The sequence below is a fragment of the Pan troglodytes genome, chromosome 2, assembly GCF_028858775.2.
Source record: "Pan troglodytes isolate AG18354 chromosome 2, NHGRI_mPanTro3-v2.0_pri, whole genome shotgun sequence".
Taxonomy (NCBI): Eukaryota; Metazoa; Chordata; class Mammalia; order Primates; family Hominidae; genus Pan; species Pan troglodytes.
In genome coordinates, this window is record NC_086015.1 from 57,282,081 (window position 1) to 57,302,963 (window position 20,883).

The window sequence follows — 20,883 nt, forward strand, 5'->3', positions numbered from 1 at the left end:
AACCTTGGGAACCAAGCTCTGCTTCTGCCCGGAGGAGGGAGGTGGGCCAGGGAGGCCTGAGGCACTCTAGGCAACACCCTGGAGCAAGAGGGCTCTGGGGAGGATAGAGCAGAGGGCCCTTGAGGACCAGGCGCTTCCTGGGACAGGCTCTCCCCAAGCTTCCAAGACTAGCTCTTGACCCCAAGACTGAAGCTGCACCTGGCTCTTTCTCTACCACAGGGGCCCTCTCCTCCCCTCAACACAGGCAACTGTGATCTTTTCAAGACAGTGAGACGTTAAAAAGAACACTGAACTTGGGATAAATTACCCAGCAAACAGAACGTTCCCGGGCCCCTGGGGAGGGTGGGCGAGGGGGTGAGGCTAGAGGAAGGGAGACCAGTTCAGGGACTCTGAGCCCAGCCTGGGAGACGTGAGGGGATGGGGTAGCAGAGGGACGGCAGCAACAGACAGGACTTGTCTGAAGGTCGCGCTGTCAGGAAGTTGCTGAGCCAGGATTCAAACGCAGGTCTGACTGTAGCCTAGACTGTCTGCTCCTTGCCGTGCAGGCATGCATGTAGGGTGAGGAGTGGTAGGACTTGGGGACCTCCCCTTACCCTGCCCAGTGTCTAGCTGTGTAGCCCCAGGAAATGAGACTGGTGCCTGGTTGGGCTCAGAGGGGACACGGCTGCCCTCCTGCTCCTGCAGGAAAAGGCCCTCAACCCGGCTGCATGCTCAGCAGTCCAAGCCTCCAGGCCTCCCTGCCGCAGGGCCAAGGCAGGGGCAGCAGGAAGAGGCTGGGACAGCCAGCCACGGAGCTGTCAGCATGACTCAGCACTTCCACATGCCAGCAGGCCGGGAGCACTCCCTGCAGCCTCTCCTGCCTCGTGCTGCTCTTCTGCGGCCTCCACCACAGGAGGTGGTGCCCCTGTGGGGTACCATGGCCAGAAGGACAAAGCCTCAGGCCCACACTTCAGAGGCCCTATCCTGTCCCAGCCTTGCCTCCTCTTTCCCCTGTAGGTTTTGAGGGGGCCCAGAGACCCTGGAGGGACTCTGGTCTGGCACAGCAGCTCCAGAAAGGGGCCACATGATGGGGCTGAGCCAGAGAAGCCAACTTGACTTCCCAGAAAGGGATTCCAGGGAAGCCAACTGGCTGCCACCCCAAGCCCACACCCACTTCCAGGGAAGTCGAACCGAGGCTAGCACTGGAGGCCCAGCACAGCTTTGGCTTCGAGACTAGGGACAAGGCTAAGCCCTACAGGGCCATCAGGCTCAGGTCAGAGGGCGTGCTGAGGTCCCGAGGAGATGCCAAGGAAGGGGTTGTGAACAGGGAAGGGGCCTACAGGAGCCTGGGCTAACCCTGAGGCTTGGTATTGCCTGAGCTGTTAGAGTTAGGGGTGGGGGGCTGCAAACATCCATTCATGAACTAATTTGAAGAGAAGGAACCCTAAACAGAAGGTCGACATATGTTGTAGAACGATTTGGAAACTACCTTACGTGTCCAACAACAGAGGACTGGCTAGATGGATTATAGCATCTCCATAAAACAGAATATTATGTGATCATTAAAACCAGCTCTCAGGATAGGTGCAGTGGCTCACGCCTGTAATCCCAGCACTCTGGGAGGCTGAAGTGGGGAGATGACCTGAGGTCAGGAGTTTGAGACTGACCATCCTGGCCAACGTCACGAAACCCCATCTCTACTAAATATATAAAAATTAGCTGAGTGTGGTGGTGCGCGCCTGTAATCCCAGCTACTCGGGAAGCTGAGGCAGGAGAATTACTTGAACCCAGGAGGCGGAGGTTGCAGTGAGCTAAGATGGCATCACTGCACTCCAGCCTGGGTGACAGAGCAAGACTCCATCTCAAACAAAACAAAACAAAACAAAACAAAAAAACCCCCAGCTCTCCACTGTTAATATCAGGAGAAAAAGCTCATGATAGAAGGCTTGGTTTAAAGTGTAATACTAGATTTTATATTATACACATACACACATACACACACACACACACACACACACACACACACACACACACTGGGATTACAGATTTGTAAGCTTTTCTCATGATAACATGGACAAAATACATCATTAGATTTAAATTGGGGGTGGGAGGCAGTGTGCTAAGAATAAGGAAAATGTTGGTTGGGTGCAGTGGCTCACGCCTGTAATCCCAGCACTTTGGGAGGCCGAGGTGGGCAGATCACAAGGTCAGGAGATTGAGACCATCCTGGCTAACATGGTGAAAGCCCGTCTCTACTAAAAATACAAAAAATTAGCCAGGCGTGGTGGCACGTACCTGTAGTCCCAGCTACTCGGGAGGCTGAGGCAGGAGGAGAATCACTTGAACCCGGGAGGCGGAGGTTGCAGTGGGCCGAGATCATACCACTGCACTCCAGCCTGGGTGACAGAGCGAGACTCCATCTCAGAAAAAATAAAAACAAAAAAATAAGGAAAACGTTCATTTCTTAAAATCATTCTGTACTTTTTAAAGAGGAGGGCAGGGAGAAACAGTGAGTGGAGACCAGTTTGCTCTATCAAGACGCTACCTCTGGGTGCCTGGCCTGACATGATAATCCCTGGAAGCCCTGGCCCCTTCCCCCAGGTACAGTCGGAGGCCTAGGCTCCAGGCAACCCTGGCCCCAAGCCACCCTGGCTTCTGGGAACCCAGCTAAACTCCTTCTCCCTACACTGACTTGTTCCATTATGTTAGGGTCAGGAAATGCCCCTTCACAGGGAATTATTTCCAGCAACTGTAGGGAATAATTAACTCACATCTCTGGTTCTCTGCCAAATAAAATGCTCTTAAACATGCATCTCATTCTTTGTGTGTCTCTCTCTCTTTACTTCATGGTGAATCACTTCTGGGTGTAGCCAAGCCTGCCCCAAGGCTCACCAAGGAATGAAAGCTCACCAAGGAATGTGGTGAGGTGACACTGGCCTGAAGGGGTCTGGAAGGGACTGTGAGGCCTCCTTGGAGAGCCAGTCCTGGGGAAGGGCCTGCACACAGAAGGTGCTCCCTGCAGCCTCCTGTCCTTCAAGGACCCACAGTCTTCCCAAACCCCACTATGGCACTTCTGCTGCAGGAGTGGAGGACAGGGCAGTGGAGATGCCATCAGCTGCAGAACTGGGCCCTTCTCCCACCCTGCGGGCTGGCCCCACTGGCCTTCCTCCTCTAGGAGGCTTCCCGCCCACAGGACTCCCCGAGCTCCTGTGGTGCCCTCAGCCTCTCCAAGAGCAGCCTGGGTACCTCCACCACCAACTGGATGGCCTAGGCCAGCATCTTGCCTCAGCTTCCTCACCTGTAAGACGGGTCACGGTTCTCACACCACTACCCAACTCACAGGGGGCTTTTAAAGGTGGAACCCAATACAGCACATGAGCACTGAGCACAGGGCCTAGCCCCCAAAGGGCAAAGGAACCCTTCTGATGAGTGATTGACATGGTTAGGCTCTGGGTCCCCACTCAAATCTTACCTTGTAGCTCCCGTAATTCCTACTGGTTGTGGGAGGGGCCCAGCAGGAGATAACTGAATCATGGGGACAGGTCTTCCCCATGCTGTTCTCGTGATGGTGAATAAGTCTCACAAGATCTGACGGTTTTAAAAACGGGAGTTTCCCTGCACAAACTCTCCTTTGCCTGTGCCTTCCACATAAGATGTGACTTGTTCCTCCTTACCTTCCACCATGATTGTGAGGCCTCCCTAGCCATGTGGAACTGTAAGTCCATTAGACCTCTTTTTCTTCCCCAGACTTGGGTATGCCTTTATCAGCAGTGTGAAAACAGACTAATACAGTGATTATTCTTTAAAAAAAAAGAATAATTTTTTTTTTTTTAAAGAGGCAGAGTCTCGCTCTGTAGCCCAGGCTAGGGTGCAGTGGCTCAATCATGTATAGCTATAATCTTGAAGCCCTAGGCTCAAGTGATCCTCCCACCTCAGCCTCCTATGTAGCTGGGATTACAGGTGTGCACCACCATGCCTGGCTAAGTTTTGTGTTTTTTGTAGAGAGAGTCTTGCTCTGTTGCCTAGGCTGGTCTGGAACTCCTGGCCTCAAGCAATCCTTCCCTCAGCCAGCCATTATTCTTAACAGTTTACAACCTCATCCCCCCAGGCCATATCTGACCACCGCAGACAAACTTATGGCTAGAACCTTCCTGGGGGGCCGTTCCTACAAATCACCTGGTGGGCGCTGGAGCAGCACACCTTTCTGGTCAGGCTCATCACCCACCCTCTGAAGGCTCAATCTCTCAAATGTTTGTTTCTTCCCTGCTGATAGGAGGTGGCTTACAGGTATCCCAGAACCCCTTAGAACATACAACCCTCCCCTTTACCAAGATAAAGGCAAGTGGCTCAGGCCTGGGCTCCTGGTGCCTAGTCAGACAGGGGCCTGGGGGTGGGTCTTTCTGAGGCTTCTGGGGTCTGGGCACAGGGCTGGGGGCAAAACAGGAAGTCCTCAGCCTAAGCACTCTGGCTGAAGAGCACATGATTGGGAGCACGCACTCTGTGCAAACCTGGCCCTGCCAGTCACTGCTGAGGGACCCAGGGCAGGTCCCTTAACTCCTGAGTGTTTCCTCATTTGTAAAGGGGGCCGGTCATGGCACCAGCCATAGCGGATGTTTAAAGAGCAAAAGAGGCCACGCATATGTATTACTCTGCCCTAGCCAGGAAAGAGGAAGAGTCTGGGGGCGACAGTGAAGGGTGGGTCACCCAAGGACCACTCCCCAAAACTACCCAGGTTGGGGGTGGGGAGTAGGTGTGTTACCTGGCCTTGTCGAAGTATTTGCCGGTGTAGGCCATCCCACAAGCGGCCCCGAGGCCCTGGCCCAGGGAGCCAGTGGCCACGTCGGTGAAAGCTTGTTTCTGTCATAACAGAAGGCCACCGTTAATCTGAGAGGAGAAGGGATCCTGGTCTCACCCGCCTAGGGAGCCACACTCCCACCCAGCCCAGCGAGCCCCTCCTCTGCAGAAGGTCAGGCCCCAGGATGGCCTCTACCTAGCATGTGACTTCTTCTCCTAATGAACTAATTATAATTATAGGTTCAAATCCCAGCCCTGCCCACTAGCCAGCTATGTGGCCTCAGGCCTCAGGCAAGGGACTGAACCTCTGTGAGCCTCAGTTCCCACATCACCCACTTCACAAAGTGCTGGGAGAGAGAATCATGAAAAAATTGACAGAACATTTGGCCCTCGTGGGGACCCAGACCATGTGACAGTTTTTGTGGTAATCCATGAAGTCTTAACGTTTGCAGGGATGCCAGATGGCACCCCAAGGAACAAACTGGGTCCCTTCCCCAGGGTTTCGCCAGCATCCTGCAGCCACTCCCTTATCGAGTCCCCTCTCTTCCCAAGCTGTAGCTACCTAGCCAAGGAGGCCCAGTGCAGAAGGGTAGCTTGGGGAGAGGCCCTCCCTGAAGTCATCCCAGAGCACCCTGGCTGAGGCCTCAGAAGGCCTTCCCCTTTGGCACCAGCTTGGGTTGAATACGTGTCCCCAAAACACCTGCTTCTTTCCTTCCTCATCTCAATGCCCTCCTCCGCCTTTCAACACCTTTGGCTTCTCAGTGGGCACCCCCTACCCCCGTCCCACATGTCTGGGAAATAGGAAGTGGAGGCAGAGACACGGGAGGCTCTGGCAGGAGCACTTACCGGGACTGGGTGCCCGTCCAAGTCGGAGCTGATCTTCCTCAGGTTCAGCAGCTCCGCCTCGGCCAGGAAACCAGCTTCAGCCCAGACCGCGTAGAGGATGGGAGCTGCATGGCCCTGCCGGGAGATGGATGGTGGGGTGAGGTCAGGTGGGGAGCGGTTCTACTTCGGGCTGTGCCTACTTCACACTGACCCCTGGGGCCCAGCCAAGCTGGCCAACTGCAGCATCCATTTCAGGGGAGGAAGCAAGTGAAGGCCACTTCTCCCCTTTCAGCCCTCTTCAGCCTCTTGGTTTTCAGCCCAAAGTTCCCACTGCCAAGGCCAGGCAGGCACTAAGACAGGTGCAGGGGGCACAGCTGTGAGGCTGGACAAAGCCAAAACCCCAACAGGCAGCTGGCTGCCCTAATCCCTGGTTTGTGGCATGGGAACAACTTGGACAGACTTCTAAGCTCTAAAGCCTACCCGAGAGACCAAACGCCACGGAGGCAGGCCTGAGCACAGGTGGATTTCAGGGATCTGTGGCTGTGATTCCACCCAGAAGGGGGGGGTCAGGGGGTCCCCATCCAAAACCCTGCTACAGCACACCACCACCCCGAGGGGGCAAGCCGTGGCCTCGGGAGCGCTGGCACAACACAGATAGAGCAGGTAGGGAGCCACAACCCAGACCGAGATGCCAGTCCTGCCTGTCAACACCCAGACTGGGCAGAACACACAACAGATGTTTCCGTAGTCCCCTACTCCATTTCTTTGGGTTAAAGCGTTGTTTATGTACCTGGGCTCCATGGCAGAGCAACCCATCAATTCAGTCCTGTATTCCTTAGCCAGCTGGGTCAGCACAGAGCAGGACACTGAGGGAGAGGCTAGGACGAGCAGGGAGAAGGCACCTGGGAGAGGTGGGCCCAGCCAGGTCTCCTCAAAGACCACTCACCATTCCAGGGCCCGTGTGACCCTAGTCCCAGGCAAGGTGTGGCTGGCAGTGGGCAGCTGGGCTCTTACCTTGGAGAGCACAAAGCGGTCATTGTGCGGATTCCGGGGGTCCTGGGACTTGTAGCGCATGGTGTGGAAAAAGAGGACAGCCATGATCTCTGCGGCGCTGCAGCATGACGTGGGGTGGCTGTGGCCCAGGAGAGAAGACAGACACAGGCATCATGGCCCTGCACTCCTGAGCTATTGTGCTCAGCTGTACAGGGACCTGGGGGTGCATGTCCTGAGGAGTCACACAGGCCTGGCTTATCAGACAGCCACTAGCTCTTGTTCCCTGGGAGGGTGACACATGGTCTCAAGAAGGCCACTCCTGGCAGTTTGGGGCCTGGGCCAGCTAGTGGGTGCTGGGGACTGTTGTACCTTTCCAGGGGCATCAGATCCTCAGAATCACGGCAACTGAAAATATCTGGGGTTGGACTTGAGTAAGAAGGAAGGAGGGGCCCAGGAGAGATCTAGCACAGAAGACTCAGCCCAAGGCTAGCACTGCGGCTGGGGGCAGCTGCTGTCAGGTAGAACCCAGTTCCCACCTAGTGGCCCCCAGGAGTCTAAGGACTCAGCAGCCGAGGGGCGCTGGCATTCCTACGACTGACCCCACATCCTGACAGGGCTGCCCGGACACTGCCCACTTGTGAAGGGCACCCTGCCCTCTCAGCACCCAGGGGTGCTGGGCCTCTGAGCCCATGGGGCAGGGAGGAAGGGACTGAGGCTCATGGAGTTACCACAGACCTCCCAGCAGCCTCCACGCATGGGGTGTGGTAGCCTGAAAAACTGGGCCTTGGGCTTTCCAATTGCATCACTGGGCTACTTGAAAGCTTTAGAAATGGGCAGTTTGAGGGCTGCTATAGCAACTAGGAAACAGGCTTTTGTGTAGAATTTTCAAAGCAAGACACATAATCTCATCTCCTACAAGGCTACAATCATGTATTAATAAAAACCCCTTCTGCCTGTGGACAAGGGCTGAGGAAGGGCTGACAAAGCAAGAACCTGCCTTCCAGCCTGGGAGTGGTGGGGCCGCGGAGTCCCCTTGGCTTTTTAGACTTGTTTTAATCACTGAGCGGCTCCTGAGCAATAGAAAGCGTAAACTTTCTATTGCTTCCTGCTTCCCAGCAGGAAGCGCTGCAGGTCCTGATCAGCCCTGAAGCCCTCTGGTCCCAGGGTTTTGTTAAAAGTTCAGCCTCAGGGCACAGGCCTCCCGGGAGGGCCCCTCCACATGCAGCTCAGCTCAGCTCAGCTCAGCCCTCTCGCTGCTCCCAGAGGTCCTTCACACGAAGACACGCCGCATGCCAAGCCCAAGGGCACATGCACCATCTGGAGCTCACGCCGCCAGCCTCCCGCCCCCTCCGATCAGCGCTCCCACCAGGTTAGGGGTGAGTCACGCTCAGTGCAGACAAGTTAGTAGTAGAGAAATCCAGAAAACTGTCCATGCTGGTTTAGTACCAACATTCTCGCACACGATCATCTTATACTTAACTATTTCTATGAACTCCCGGTCATGGGAAAAGACACTACACCTGAAAGAGGGAGGTGAGGACATGGTAAACGAGAAACCCTTTTCTGCCTGGCAGGGACCCTAATCCCACGCTCCCAGTGCCAGCTTCAACTGGAGGCCACCTCAGGCTGACCTCTCGTCCTTCCCACCTCCAAGGGCAGCCCCGGCCCTGAGGGGTCCTGTTTCTAAAGCCATGGTCCCATTAGGAGGGATCCTTGTTGGGAGAAGGATGTGGGTGGACACTGGGCCAAACTGTTCCGGGGAAGAACAAGGACGGTAAGTGCAGGGCTCCACCTGCCCCATCCACCTTGACACCCCGGGGTGACAGTCCCAATGGCCACCAGAAGGGGTTCCAGGGAGAAATGGTGTGGCACAGGCTCTTTCTGCGTGTGGCAGAAGCACACCCAGGCCCAGATAGAGTAAACGTGGAGAGAGGAAGGTCAGCTGCGAGGTGACCAAGGATGAGAAGTAGAACGTGCAGCTGATTTTAAGCGTTCCTTGCTAGGCCTGCAGCCTTTCATTCCTTCCAAAGGCTGCATCCAGCCTGCTGCGGCCACTCTCTTCACTTCTACCAAGTAAACACGCACAAAAGAAGAACGCTTAGGAGCCAGGTGTCCCCGTACTCTTCCCCAGAGCTTCTGGGGCTCTCCCTCGGCAGAGCGTCCTGGGTTGGGGAGGTGAGCTGTGCCACTTGGGCTTCGTGACTTCAACAAGTGCTTTGTCAACCCGGGGCTCAGCTTCTTCACTTGGGAGAGTGTCTGGGAGACACAGTGAGATAACGCAGCATGCACAGTACCCAGGTATCTAGCAGCCGCCACCACTGCCAACCCTCTCAGCACCTGTAGCTCTTATCTACAGGCAGGGATGGTGACACCACCCACTCCTGCTGGCCACAGGCAGGCAAGAGGGGAGAAATACACCAAGGATTGAGACCAGGCTCTGCACACTGTAAAGCACTGAGCACACAGGAGACAGTTACTTTCAAGCTCAACTTACTAGAGGGCCTTTGGGGCCAAAGGCATACATTTAAGCCTGTGGCCTCCTCAGGGCCAGAGTTTTTCCTGCCATTCCAGACTGCCTGCACAACTGCAGGTGGACGCCCCATCCCGTGGTGCTGTGTGTGACAACTCTGGGTGAACAATGGCGAGAGATGGGGTGAGGAGCACGGTGGAGGGGCTACAGGGTACTTACTGTATACCCTGACTCTGTGATAAACAGGGCTAACAAGCACGCTTGACTGTTCAAAAAAGAAAAAAAAAAAAACTAACACACCCTGCCTTGACCAAAACAGTCCACTTACAACCCCAATTAGTTCAACCTGTGACCGTGGTGTGGCAAGCTTAGAGCTAGGCCCAAAGAAAGTCTCTTAAAGCCCCCTCCAGGCTGGGGGCGGTGGCTCACACCTGTAATCCCAGCACTTTGGGAGGTCAAGGCAGGCGGATCACCTGAGGTCAGGAGTTTAAGACCAGCCTGGCCAATATGGTAAAACCCCATCTCTACTCAAAATACCAAAAAATTAGCCAGGTGTGGTGGTGGACGCCTGTAATCCCAGCTACTCAGGAAGCTGAGGCAGGAGAATCACTTGAACCTGGGAGCCAGAGGTTGCAGTGAGCCAAGATTGCACCATTGCACTCCAGCCTTGGCAACAAGAGTAACACTCCATCTCAAAAAAAAAAAAAAAAAAAAAGCCCCCTCTCCACTCCCCTCCAGGACAATATATATTCTTCCAGATGTCCCCTGGCCAGGAGAATCTCTGTCATCGCTTTAGTGCTCACTCCACCTGCTCACAGGTTTCTATGCAAGAAGAGGCCAGAGAGGCTCCCTCACCCTCCAGGTGGGCTCCTTCAAGAGATAATGGATGTCAGGTTGGGCGCGGTGGCTCACACCCGTAATTCCAGCACTTTGGGAGGCCAAGGCAGGCAGATCACCTGAGGCCAGCGGCTCAAAGACCAGCCTGGCCAACATGGTGAAACCCCGTCTCTACTAAAAATACAAAAATTAGCCGGGCGTGGTGGCACATGCCTATAATCCCAGCTACTTGGGAGGCTGAGGCAGGAGAATAGCTTGAACCCCGGAGGCGTGGGTTGCAATGAGCCGAGATCATGCTACTGTACTCCAGCCTGGGCAACAGAGTGAGACTCTGTCTAAAAAATAATAACAATAATGAAAATAATTTACCAAAACTGACTCAAGAAGAAATAGAGAACCTAAGTAATCTTTCAAGCATTAAAAATAAACCAGATCAGTAGCCGAAGATGCACATTCCTTAACTCCCAGCAACTTCACCAGTAGGAACATACAGTGAAATGTACTCACATGTTCCACACATTCTACAGGAAACACAAACAGGCCGGGCACAGTGGCTCACACCTGTAATCCCAGCACTCTGGGAGGCTGAGGTGGGTGGATCAACTGAGGTCAGGAGTTCGAGACCAACCTGGCCAACATGGTGAAACCCTGTATCTACTACAAATACAAAAATTAGCTGGGCATGGTGGCAGGCACCCGTAATCCCAGCTACTTGGGAAGCTGAGGCAGGAGAACCACTTGAACCCAGGAGGCTGAGGTTGCAGTGAACCAAGATCGTGCCATTGTACTCTAGACTCGGTGACAGAGTGAGACTCCATCTCAGGAAAACAACAACAACAACAACAACAACAACAAAAAGGAAACACAAACAGGGCTGCCCCGCATTGTTTGCAATTGCAAGACCTGGAACTCACTTATATGTTTATCAATAGACGAGGTTAACTGGAATATATTAATATAATGGGATACTATACAGCAGTAAGAATGAGTGAGCTACACTTCACAAATCCGGTATCAATATTCTCTCCCAAATATAGTGTGAAAAAAGCACAGTGCAGAAGGATCTGTTTAACAAAGAAGACCATATTGATTTATGTACAAGTCTTTGTGTATATACTACAAGGAAAACAGGCCAGGTGCGGTGGCTCAAGCCTGTAATCCCAGCACTTTGGGAGGCCGAGGAGGGCAGATCACCTGAGGTCATGAGTTTGAGACCAGCTTGACCAACACGGAGAAACCCCATCTCTACTAAAAATACAAAATTAGCCAGGCATGTGGCACATGCCTGTAATCCCAGCTACTCGGGAGGCTGAGACAGGAGAATCGTTTGAACCCGGGAGGCGGAGGTTGAAGTGAGCCGAGATGGCGCCATTGCACTCCAGCCTGGACAACAAGAGCAAAACTCCGTCTCAAAAAAAAAAAAAAAAAGGAAAACAATAGAATGATAACAAACAAAAAATTCAGGGTATAGTTCTTTCTCAGGGGAAGGGAAGATGAGGATAGAGGGACCCACTGTAGTTCCAAAAATCACTGTAATGTACTAGTTCTTAATCCTGGGAGCAGCTACACACAGGTTCATTATTTATGACAAGAGTACATCATTTATCTTCTTCTTTATGCATATACTTTTTTTTAAAAAAATATTCAGGTGGCTCACGCCTATAATCCCAGCACTTTGGGAGACAGAGACAGGTGGATCACCTGAGGTCAGGAGTCTGAGACCAGCTTGGCCAACAAGGTGAAACCCTGTCTCTACTAAAAATATAATAATTAGTTGGGCATGGTGGTGGGTGCCTGTAATCCCAGCTACTCGGGAGACTGAGGCAGGAGAATCGCTTGAACCTGGGAGGCAGAGGTTGCAGTGAGCTGAGATCTCACCATTGCACTCCAGCCTGGGAGACAAGAGTGAAACTCAGCCTCAAAAAAAAAAAAAAAAAAAAAAAAATTTAGAAGAGGCCAGGGGCGGTGGCTCACCTGAGGCACCTGAGGTCAGGAGTTCAAGACCGGCCTGGCCAACATGGCAAAACCCCGCCTCTACTAAAAACACAAAAATTAGCTGGGCGTGGTGGTGCGGGCCACTAGTCCCAGCTACTTTACATGGGAGGCTAAGGCAGGAGAATTGCTTGAACCTGGGAGGCAGAGGCTGCAGTGAGCCGAGATCGCACCACTGCACTCCAGCCTAGGCAACAGACTCCACCTCAAAAAAAAAAAAAAAAAAAAAAAAAAAAAAAAAAAAAAAAAAAAAAAAAAAAAACAACTCAGGAGAGAATCCCAGGATGTCAGGGTGGAAATGAACATCAGAAGCAGTTCTTGCTCTTCCTGTGCCCTGAACTACCTGAGCTGGCTTCTGCCCGGAAAGAACCTCTGGCTCCAGACCTCAGGTTGTTTCTTCAGATCTCTGCCCCATGTCACCTCTTCCAAGAAGCCCTCCCTGACCACACTGTCTAAAATAGCTCTTCTTCCCCTCACTCATGCTTGCCACCTGACATTAGGTGGTTATTGCCTGTCTACCCTACTGCAATACAAGCTCCTTGAGGACAGAGCTTTGGGCCTTTCACTGTTGTATCCGCAGGCTTGAATAGTACCAGGCACAAACTGAGTGCACAAATGAATATATGATGTATCCTAGTAACCTTGGGGCTGTAACCTCTTTGAGCCTCAGTTTCCTCACTATAAAACTGAGGTAAAAGAAGAATCTGACTAAATGATGTAGTGTGTATGTACAGAACGTGGCACCGTGCATAGAAATTAGCAATTGCTCAGTAAATATTAGACTTTGCTTCATTCGGAGGATGGGGCCACTAAGGTCCACAGAAAGTAAGTGACTTGCCTAAAGTCACACAGCCTGCCAGCAGCAGAGCTAGGATAAGAGCAAAATGCGAAGAAAAACTGATGAATGGATAAACAAAATGTACTATGTCCACACAACGGAATATTCAGCCATAAAAAGAAATGATGGGCTGGGCGTGGTGGCTCATGCCTGTTAATTCCAGCACTTTGAGAGGCCAAGGCAGGAAGAGGACTTGAGCCCAGAATTTGAGACCAGGCTCAGCAACATACCCTGTCTCTACAAATAATTTTAAAAATTAGCTGTGCATGGTGGTGAGTGCCTCCCAGCTACTTAGGAGGCTGAGGTGGGAAGACTGCTTGATCCCGGGAGGTTGAGGCTGCAGTGTGCCATGACTGTGCCATTGCACTCCAGCTTGGGGACACAGTGGAGACCCTGCCCCCCACCCCCCAAGAAAAGGAACAAAGTACTGATTCATGTTACAACATGGATGACCCTCTAAAAATTATGCTAAGAGGCCAGACCCAAAAGAACTCATTCTGTATAATTGCATTTATATGAAATGTCTAGAAGAGTTAAATTTAGAGACAGAAAATTAGATTAGTGGTTGCCCAGGACTGGGGGTGGAAATGGGGAGTGACAGCAAATGTCCAGAAGAGATCTTTTAGGAGATGTGGTAAATTTTTGTAGTAAATCTCTGCAAATTCATTAAAATCACTTACAATGTTATGATACGCCAATTATACCTTAATCAAGCTGCTAGAAATTTGTTTTTATTTTTATTTATTTATTTATTTATTTGAGACAAGTTCTCACTCTGTCACCCAGGCTGGAGTGCAGTGGTACAATCTTGGCTCACTGCAACCTCCGCCTCCCGGGTTCAAGCGATTCTCGTGCCTCAGCCTCCCGAGTAGCTGGGATTACAGGTGCCTGCTACCATGCCCGACTCATTTTTTTTGTATTTTTTAGTAGAGACAGGGTTTCACCATGTTGGCTGGGCAGGTCTCGAACTCCTGACCTCAAATGATCCACCCACCTTGGCCTCCCAAAGTGCTGGGATTACAGGTGTGAGCTATCATACACACCTGGCCTAAAAATTTGTTTTTAAAAGAAAAAGGGCCTGGAGCAGTGGCTCACGCCTGTAATCCCAACACTTTGGGAGGCCAAGGCTGGCGGGAGGATCACCTGAGGTCAGGAATTCAAGACCAGCCTGGCCAACATGGTGAAACCCCGTCCCTACTGAAAATGCAAAAATTAGCTGGGCGGTGGTGGCATGCACCTGTAATCCCAGCTACTTGGGAGACTGAGGCAGAAAATCGCTTGAACCTAGGATGTGGAGGTTACAGTGAGCCAAGATCGCCGCCCCACTGCACTCCAGCCTGGGTGACAGAGCGAGACTCTGTCAAACAAACAAATAAATGGAAGAAAAAGGTGCTAGGAGAGCTCAGTAGAGGAAGTTCTTGGGCGTCCACACTTCCCTTCCAGCTGTGTAGTCCTCGGAGATTCCACCCAGTGCACAAATGCAACTGACTTCTGAGCAACCCCCATCTGCAGGTGGGCTCACCCCAGCTCCCAGCACATCCTCTCTCCCCTACCTTGCCTCTCCATTCAGGGCAGGCGCAGAGCCTGCCTGAGGACCCAGCTCTGTGCAAGTCCCTGACCTCTAGAAGTGTCCCCAGCACCCAGGGCAAACTGGTCTGTGGCAAGAAGGGAGTTCCTGATTTTGTGGAACTAGGCGACAGTGACAACAAGCCTGCCTCAAGAGACAATGAATGTTGAGGGGTCAGAGCCACAACAGGGGCCGGACATCAGTTAGAGTCCATAGGAAGCCACGACAAAGTCTCAGCCAGATCCTAACTAGGTGCTGTACTTCACTTCCAGTTTCTTAAAACACCGACCACCAGCCCTGCGGAGGAGAGGTCACTCGGGCAGAGAACCAATCCACCCCAGGGCGGCCAGTGTCTTCACACTGAGTGAGGAAATGCTGCTGCTGGGGCAATCTCAACGGTCATGCTCTTGCCTCAGTCAGGGCCAGGATGGGTCCTGAGGCAGCCCAAAAACAGAAACAGGCCCAGAGAGGCGGAGCCACATGGGGCCAGAGACCCCAGGAGGCCCTCAAGCCTTCAGCCAAAGCACCTGGATGTCAGAGCTGGGTAAACTGGGATACAATCCCAGCCACTTCAAGGGCACAAAGAGCACCAGGATGTAAAATCAGCAACAGCGGGCGGTGGGACCCCGGAGCCCACTCACTCCATCCCCAGCCCTACTCCTGAGGCACCCAGTTTGAAACCACCTATCCATGAACCTCTCCTTTCAAGATGGAGAAAATGGCCTGTAATCCCAGTACTCTAGGGAAGCTGAGGCAGGTGGATCGCTTAAGCCCAGGAGTTTGAGACCAGCCTGGGCAAAATGACAAAACCTCAACTCTACAAAAAATACAAAAATTAGCCAAGGCATGGTGGCTCATGCCTGTGGTCCCAGCTACTTGTGAGGCTGAGATGAGGGCATCATTTGAGCCCAGGAGGCGGAGGCTGCAGTGAGCAGAGATCACGCCACAGCATTCTAGCCTGGGCAACTGAGAACTTGAGACAGGAAGGTTTTTTTGTTTTGTTTTGTTTTTTTAAGAGCCAGGGTTTCACTGTTGCCCAGGCTGGAGTGCAGAGCCATGATCATAACTCACTGCAGCCTTGAACTCCTGGGCTCAAGTGATCCTCACACCTCAGCCTCCCAAGTAGCTGGGACTACAGGCACATGCACAGCTCTTTCTTTTTTTTGTAGAGATGAGGTCTCACTATGTTGCCCAGTTTGGTCCTGAACTCCCAGGCTCAAGCAATCCTCCCACCCTGGCCTCCCAAAGTGCTGTGAATACAGGCATGAGCCACCGCACCTGGCCGGAAGGGCCTTTCTGACAAAGGCACAGCCACTAGCAACAGAGCCAGGGTTAGACTCATCTCCTGTGTCCACCAGCCAGAATTGGCCAGGCATTACCCTCCCCAAAGCTGTGGGTCAGAAACCCTGGGGGGACTTGTTGAAAGCACAGACCACCTTCCCTTTTGAATCAGGCCTGACTGTGATGGAGTCCTCAGATGACACTTGTACTGTTTGGATAACACCACAGTCTGGCCCTGGTGAGAACTGAGAAATCTTTGCCACCAGCCTCAGCATCCAGGCCACTTCTGACAAGGCCATTGGGGTTTTGTTTTTTTAAAGCCAGGATGAGCTGGACCCTTGCCATAATTCCTTCAGCCCATGGAAGGAGATGACCCCAGAGAAGCTCTAGCCACTGTGGGCGCTGCCTCAACAAAGAGCCTTCTGTGAGGTCTGTCCCTTCACCTCCAGGCCCAACTCCTGACAGAGGCCAGTGTCCCTGCTTCCTGGGCCTGGTGAGGTTCACTGCACACGGGTCAGCAATGGCACAGGAATGGGAAAGCTATCGAGAAACGAGCCTGGGTCCTCACTGACAGAATGTACGAATCCTGTCTCAGTAAGTGGCCAGCAAAAGATTGGACCAAAGCTAGACATGGTAGCACATGTCTGTGGTCCCAGCTACCCAGGAGGGTGAGGCAGGACTGCTATAGCCTAGGAGTTCAAGACTGCAGGGAGCCATGACTGTGCCTCTGTACTCCAGACCTGGTGGGTGACACAGCAAGACCCTGTCTTAAAAAAAAAGAAAAAAGAAAAAAAGGAAAAGGGGCCAGGAGCGGTGGCTCACGCCTATAATCCCAGCACTTTGGGAGGCCGAGGCGGGCGGATCACCTGAGGTCAGGAGTTCAAGACCAGCCTCAACATGGAGAAACCCCGTCTCTACGGGGTAAAAACACAAAATTAGCCGGGCGTGGTGGTGCATGCCTGTAATCCCAGCTACTTGGGAGGCTGAGGCAGGAGAATTGCTTGAACCTGGGAGGCGGAGTTTGTGGTGAGCCAAGATCGCACCATTGCACTCCAGCCTGGGCAACAAGAGTGAAACTCCATCTCAAAAGAAAAAGAACTGGATCAAAGTCCTGTGAGCTCCCCCAGAAAAGGGGACATTCTGACAAACTGTCACTTTAGCTGTGACTACAGCCCAGATTGGGCCAGGGCTTCCGGACTGAGCCTTCACTCTATGCCTCATTGCAGAGAGGGAACAGTGGGCCTCAAGATAAACATCTGGGGACAAGAAACAGAAGACTACCTGTGTCTCAAGTCTTCCTTGATTAGCTTTTGGGTGCAAACACACACATACTCTTGGCACACACCTTTCAAAATATGGGTTGCATAGCAATGTTATTTCCTTCTGAAAAATAAGTTTTCCCTCCTTTTTTGCATATTTTAAACATATACATACACACACACAGTCACTGTATTTTACATATCCTTTTTTTCTTTTGCAAATGGATATTTTTTGAGTTCAGTGAGCTTCCCTCTCCAAGACATTACAATGTAAACATGGTGTAACTCTCGGTCACCACAGTATGTGGTCACCACAGTATGTTTCCGGAGGGGTAAAGGCGGTGAGGAAATCAGACTTTGCCTAACAAAGAACTAGGAGACCCACTTGACATTCCACTCTTTTGGAGCACCCTACATTTGTAAATCTTATTTCTCTCCAAGTGCCTTTCAGACTGACTAATATCCACCACGGCTGTACCTGGCCTTCCCTTTCACCTTTTTCACCATTCTCCACCCTGGCACAGACCGCTTGCCCAAGAGGCATTCTTTTTTTTTTTTTTGAGAAGAAGTTTCAATTTTGTTGCCCAGGCCAGAGTGCAATGGTGCAATCTCAGCTCACCGCAACTTCTGCCTCCCGGGTTCAAGTGATTCTCCTGCCTCAGCCTCCTGAGTAGCTGGGATTACAGGCGCCCGCCACCACGTCCAGCTAATTTTTTGTATTTTTAGTAGGGACAGGGTTTCACCACGTTGGCCAAGCTGGTCTCGATCTCCTGAACTTCAGGTGATCCACTCGCCTACGCCTCCCAAAGTGCTGGGATTAAAGGGATGAGTCACTGCGCCTGGCCGAAACATTATTTATTTTTGGAGACAGGGTCTTGCTAATGTTACCCAGGCTGGTCTTGAACTCCTGGCCTCAAGCGAACCTTCTGCCTTGGCCTCCCAAAGTGCTGGCATTACAGCCATGTAACACCATGCCCAACTATTTTTCTTTTCTTGGCCTTTCTTTCTTTCTCTCTCTCTCTCTCTTTCTTTCTTTTGAGACACAGTCTCGCTCTGTCACCCATGCTGCAGTGTGTGGCATGTTCAAGGCTCACTACAGCCTCAACTTCCTGGGCTCAAGTGATCCTCTGCCTCAGCCTCCCATGTAGCTGGGACTACAGGTACACATCACCATACCTAGCCAATTAAAAAAAATGTTTGGCTGGGGGCAGTGGTTCACACTCGTAATCCCAGCACTTCGGGAGGCCAAGGTGGGTGGATCACCTGAGGTCAAGAGACCAGCCTGGCCAAGATGGTGAAACCCCATCTCTACTAAAAATACAAAAATTAGCCGGTGCGGTGGCGGATGCCTGTAGTCCCAGCTACTCAGGAGGCTAGGGCAGGAGAATCAGTTGAACCTGGGAGGCAGAGGTTGCAGTGAGCCAAGATTGTGCTGCTGCACTCTAGCCTGGGCGATAGATAGAGCAAGACTCCATCTCAAAAAAAAAATTTTTTTTTTTTAAGCTATGGGGTCTCACTGTGTTGCCCAGGTTGGTCTGGAACTCCTGGGCTCAAGCAATCCTCCCACCTTGGCCTCCCAAAGTGCTGTGATTACAGGCATGAACCACCATGTCCTGCCAAGAAGCATTCCTGACAGCATGAGCCCCAACCAGACAGTATGGAATGGCCACCAATTCCCAGCCTGGGCAAGTAACTTAACACACTAGCCTCAGTGTTCCCGTCTATAAAATGTGAATACAACACAATCTATCTAACAGGGTTATTCTCAGGATGCAACAAATGATGATGCTGTGTCATACCAGATACCTACTTGGCAGCTCAGGAACCCTGTAAACATCTGCATGTTTTATCTAGCCCTGAAAGATGCTCAGATGTGCAATACTACTTAGTTGGGTAATTGCTGCCTCTCTCCAGCTAGACCTCAGACCCCCTGAAACGGCCAAAGGTAGCAGGTCCAACAGTACCAAATAAGCAACACAAGGCCTGCAGAGCTACCGTGTGCCAGGCTGGTGAAAGGGGAGCTGAGAGTAAGCCAGGTCCCTGCCCAGGCAGGGGATACCCCACATAAGTGGTAAGACTGACACAAACCCAGGAGAGCTAACAGGTCCAAAGTGTGCAAGGCAGTGGGTGGGGGAAGGGCTTTGAAAGACATCTAATCCCTTCTGAGAACAGGGTGTCTTAAAGGCACAAAGGGTGAATGCGTATCCACCCAGAAAGGTGAACAGATTTACTTCTTAATAATATATCCTGAATGAAATTGGCCAGAAGCCAGAATCTTGTCTGTCTGAAACAGAGCTTGTTTGGGAAGGTCCCGAGAAATCATCCATCACGCAGCCCTCACAACCCTGTCATGAGCCCGGAGCACTGCTGGCACTGTGGCCTCAAAGCAGCCTCCAAGTAGAGCACTGGAGTCCTTGAAACCACCCAGCGTGGTTAAGTGCCATTACTGTCCCCGCTTTACAGAGCGGGAAGCAGGCTCTGAAGTAATTCACTGACTGACCCCCTCACCCACCCCACTGGGCACCTCCAGCTGCATGCACGGTGGCCCTCATTAATTATCCCTGTCTCCGCTACAGAGGAGGCTCCTTGGGTGTCCACCTTCTGGGCCAAAAGGGCTGGCCAGAGAAGGATCTTGGGGCATAGGCACGCCAGCTCCTGCCTGGGAGATACAGCACCTGGTGGCTGGCCCTGCCCCAGGACGTCACTCCCGGCGCTAGGGCCCTGGAACTCCGTCCTTCCGGCGCTCAGCCTTCTCAGTCTCCTTGCCCTCCGCCTCCTCCCGCCCCAGGTCAAATCTTAGACCTCCTTTTCACAATGGATCCCAGGGTTCTGCACCCACGTGCCACCGCCCTCCTCTCCTCTTCCCCCAATCAGCCCCGCCGCTGCCTGGCGTCTCAGCAGCCCCCTGCTCCAAACTCGGACCCAACCCAGGGGTGGCAGGAGACAGGGGTAAGGGAGCGTAGTCTGAGGTGGGGAGAAGGCCAGGCCCCCGAGTCTCCTGCAAGAGGAATTAAAAACAGGCTCTCTAGAGTCGGACTGCTGGGGCTCAAATCAGATCTCCCTGTGTGTAACTTTGGGTAGCTGACTAACTCGGAGCCTCCGTTTCCCCATCTGGAAGGGGGAACACTCCCGGCGGCGCCCACACAGCCAGGTGGTGGAGAGGGTTAAGAGGGCCGCGTTCTGTAGAACAGCAATAATGGTGGCCTTCCCGGCATCACCCTAGAGGGGACCTGGCGAGTCGCGAGCCCATCCCCCGCGCCACCATGCAGCTGCGCGGCCGGCGATCCGCGTGGGGAAGAGCCGGCCTGAGGCGCACGGAGGACCAGAGGCCCACGCGGCCGAGCCCGGGCGTAGGGCGAGTGTGCGGCGCAGCGGAAGCCGCCTGCAGCCCGGGGCCCTGCGAGGCGCGCGTCTCCGCCCTCCGACGGCGCCCGGGCCACCTTCCTCGTCTAGGCATCTCGCAGCGCGACCCAGAGCCCGCGGCGACTCTGGCCGCCGCAGACGCCCCCCGCCCCGCCCGAGCCGCGTCCCCGGCCGGCGCCGCGCACTCACCCAGAGCCCGCCGCAGTGGTGGCCTGGATGGAGCTGATACGTAGGCGGTTGGCCGTGTCCTTCAAGGCCTGCAGCTTCTGCTGGTCAGGCTTGTGGTAGCTCTCCATGGTGCGGCAGGCGGGGACCGGGCGCACACGCGGACACACAGAGATAGCGGCTGCTCCCGCGGCGACAGGCGGCTGCCGAGGCCGGGCGCGGGGCGGGGGCGCGTTAAGTCGCCGGGCGGGGCGGGGCGGGGATAGGAGAGGCGGGGCAGGGGGAGGAGGCGGGGCTCGGATCACCCCAGGCCTTCAGCCCCGCCCCGCCTGGGGCCGCCTCCTGCCCGCTCCCCTCCCCTAGGCGCTGGGCCGCTGCGGACTGCGAGGTTAGCAGTTAACCACACACACCAATAATAATAACACAACGAACAACTCAGGATTCGAGTCTGGGCTCCTGACTCGAAAGCCTCTCAGTCTCCCTCCTCCACACAGTCCTCCGTGGACTTGTCACGGCGAAT

General features: G+C 53.2%; 1 protein-coding gene across 2 annotated transcripts in view; it reads right to left on the reverse strand.

The window, feature by feature from the left end:
* TKT (transketolase) overlaps positions 1-20,574 on the reverse strand; it is a 30,548-nt gene extending 9,974 nt beyond the window's left edge. Inside the window, 4 exon segments of one of the 2 annotated variants that reach the window (NM_001009097.1) lie at positions 4,739-4,836; positions 5,620-5,733; positions 6,613-6,730; positions 20,388-20,574. In NM_001009097.1, coding sequence (NP_001009097.1) covers positions 4,739-4,836; positions 5,620-5,733; positions 6,613-6,730; positions 20,388-20,494 — 437 coding nt within the window. In that variant the 5' untranslated portion in view covers positions 20,495-20,574. 2 annotated transcript variants of the gene reach the window in all.
* Between the last annotated feature and the right edge of the window lie 309 nt (positions 20,575-20,883).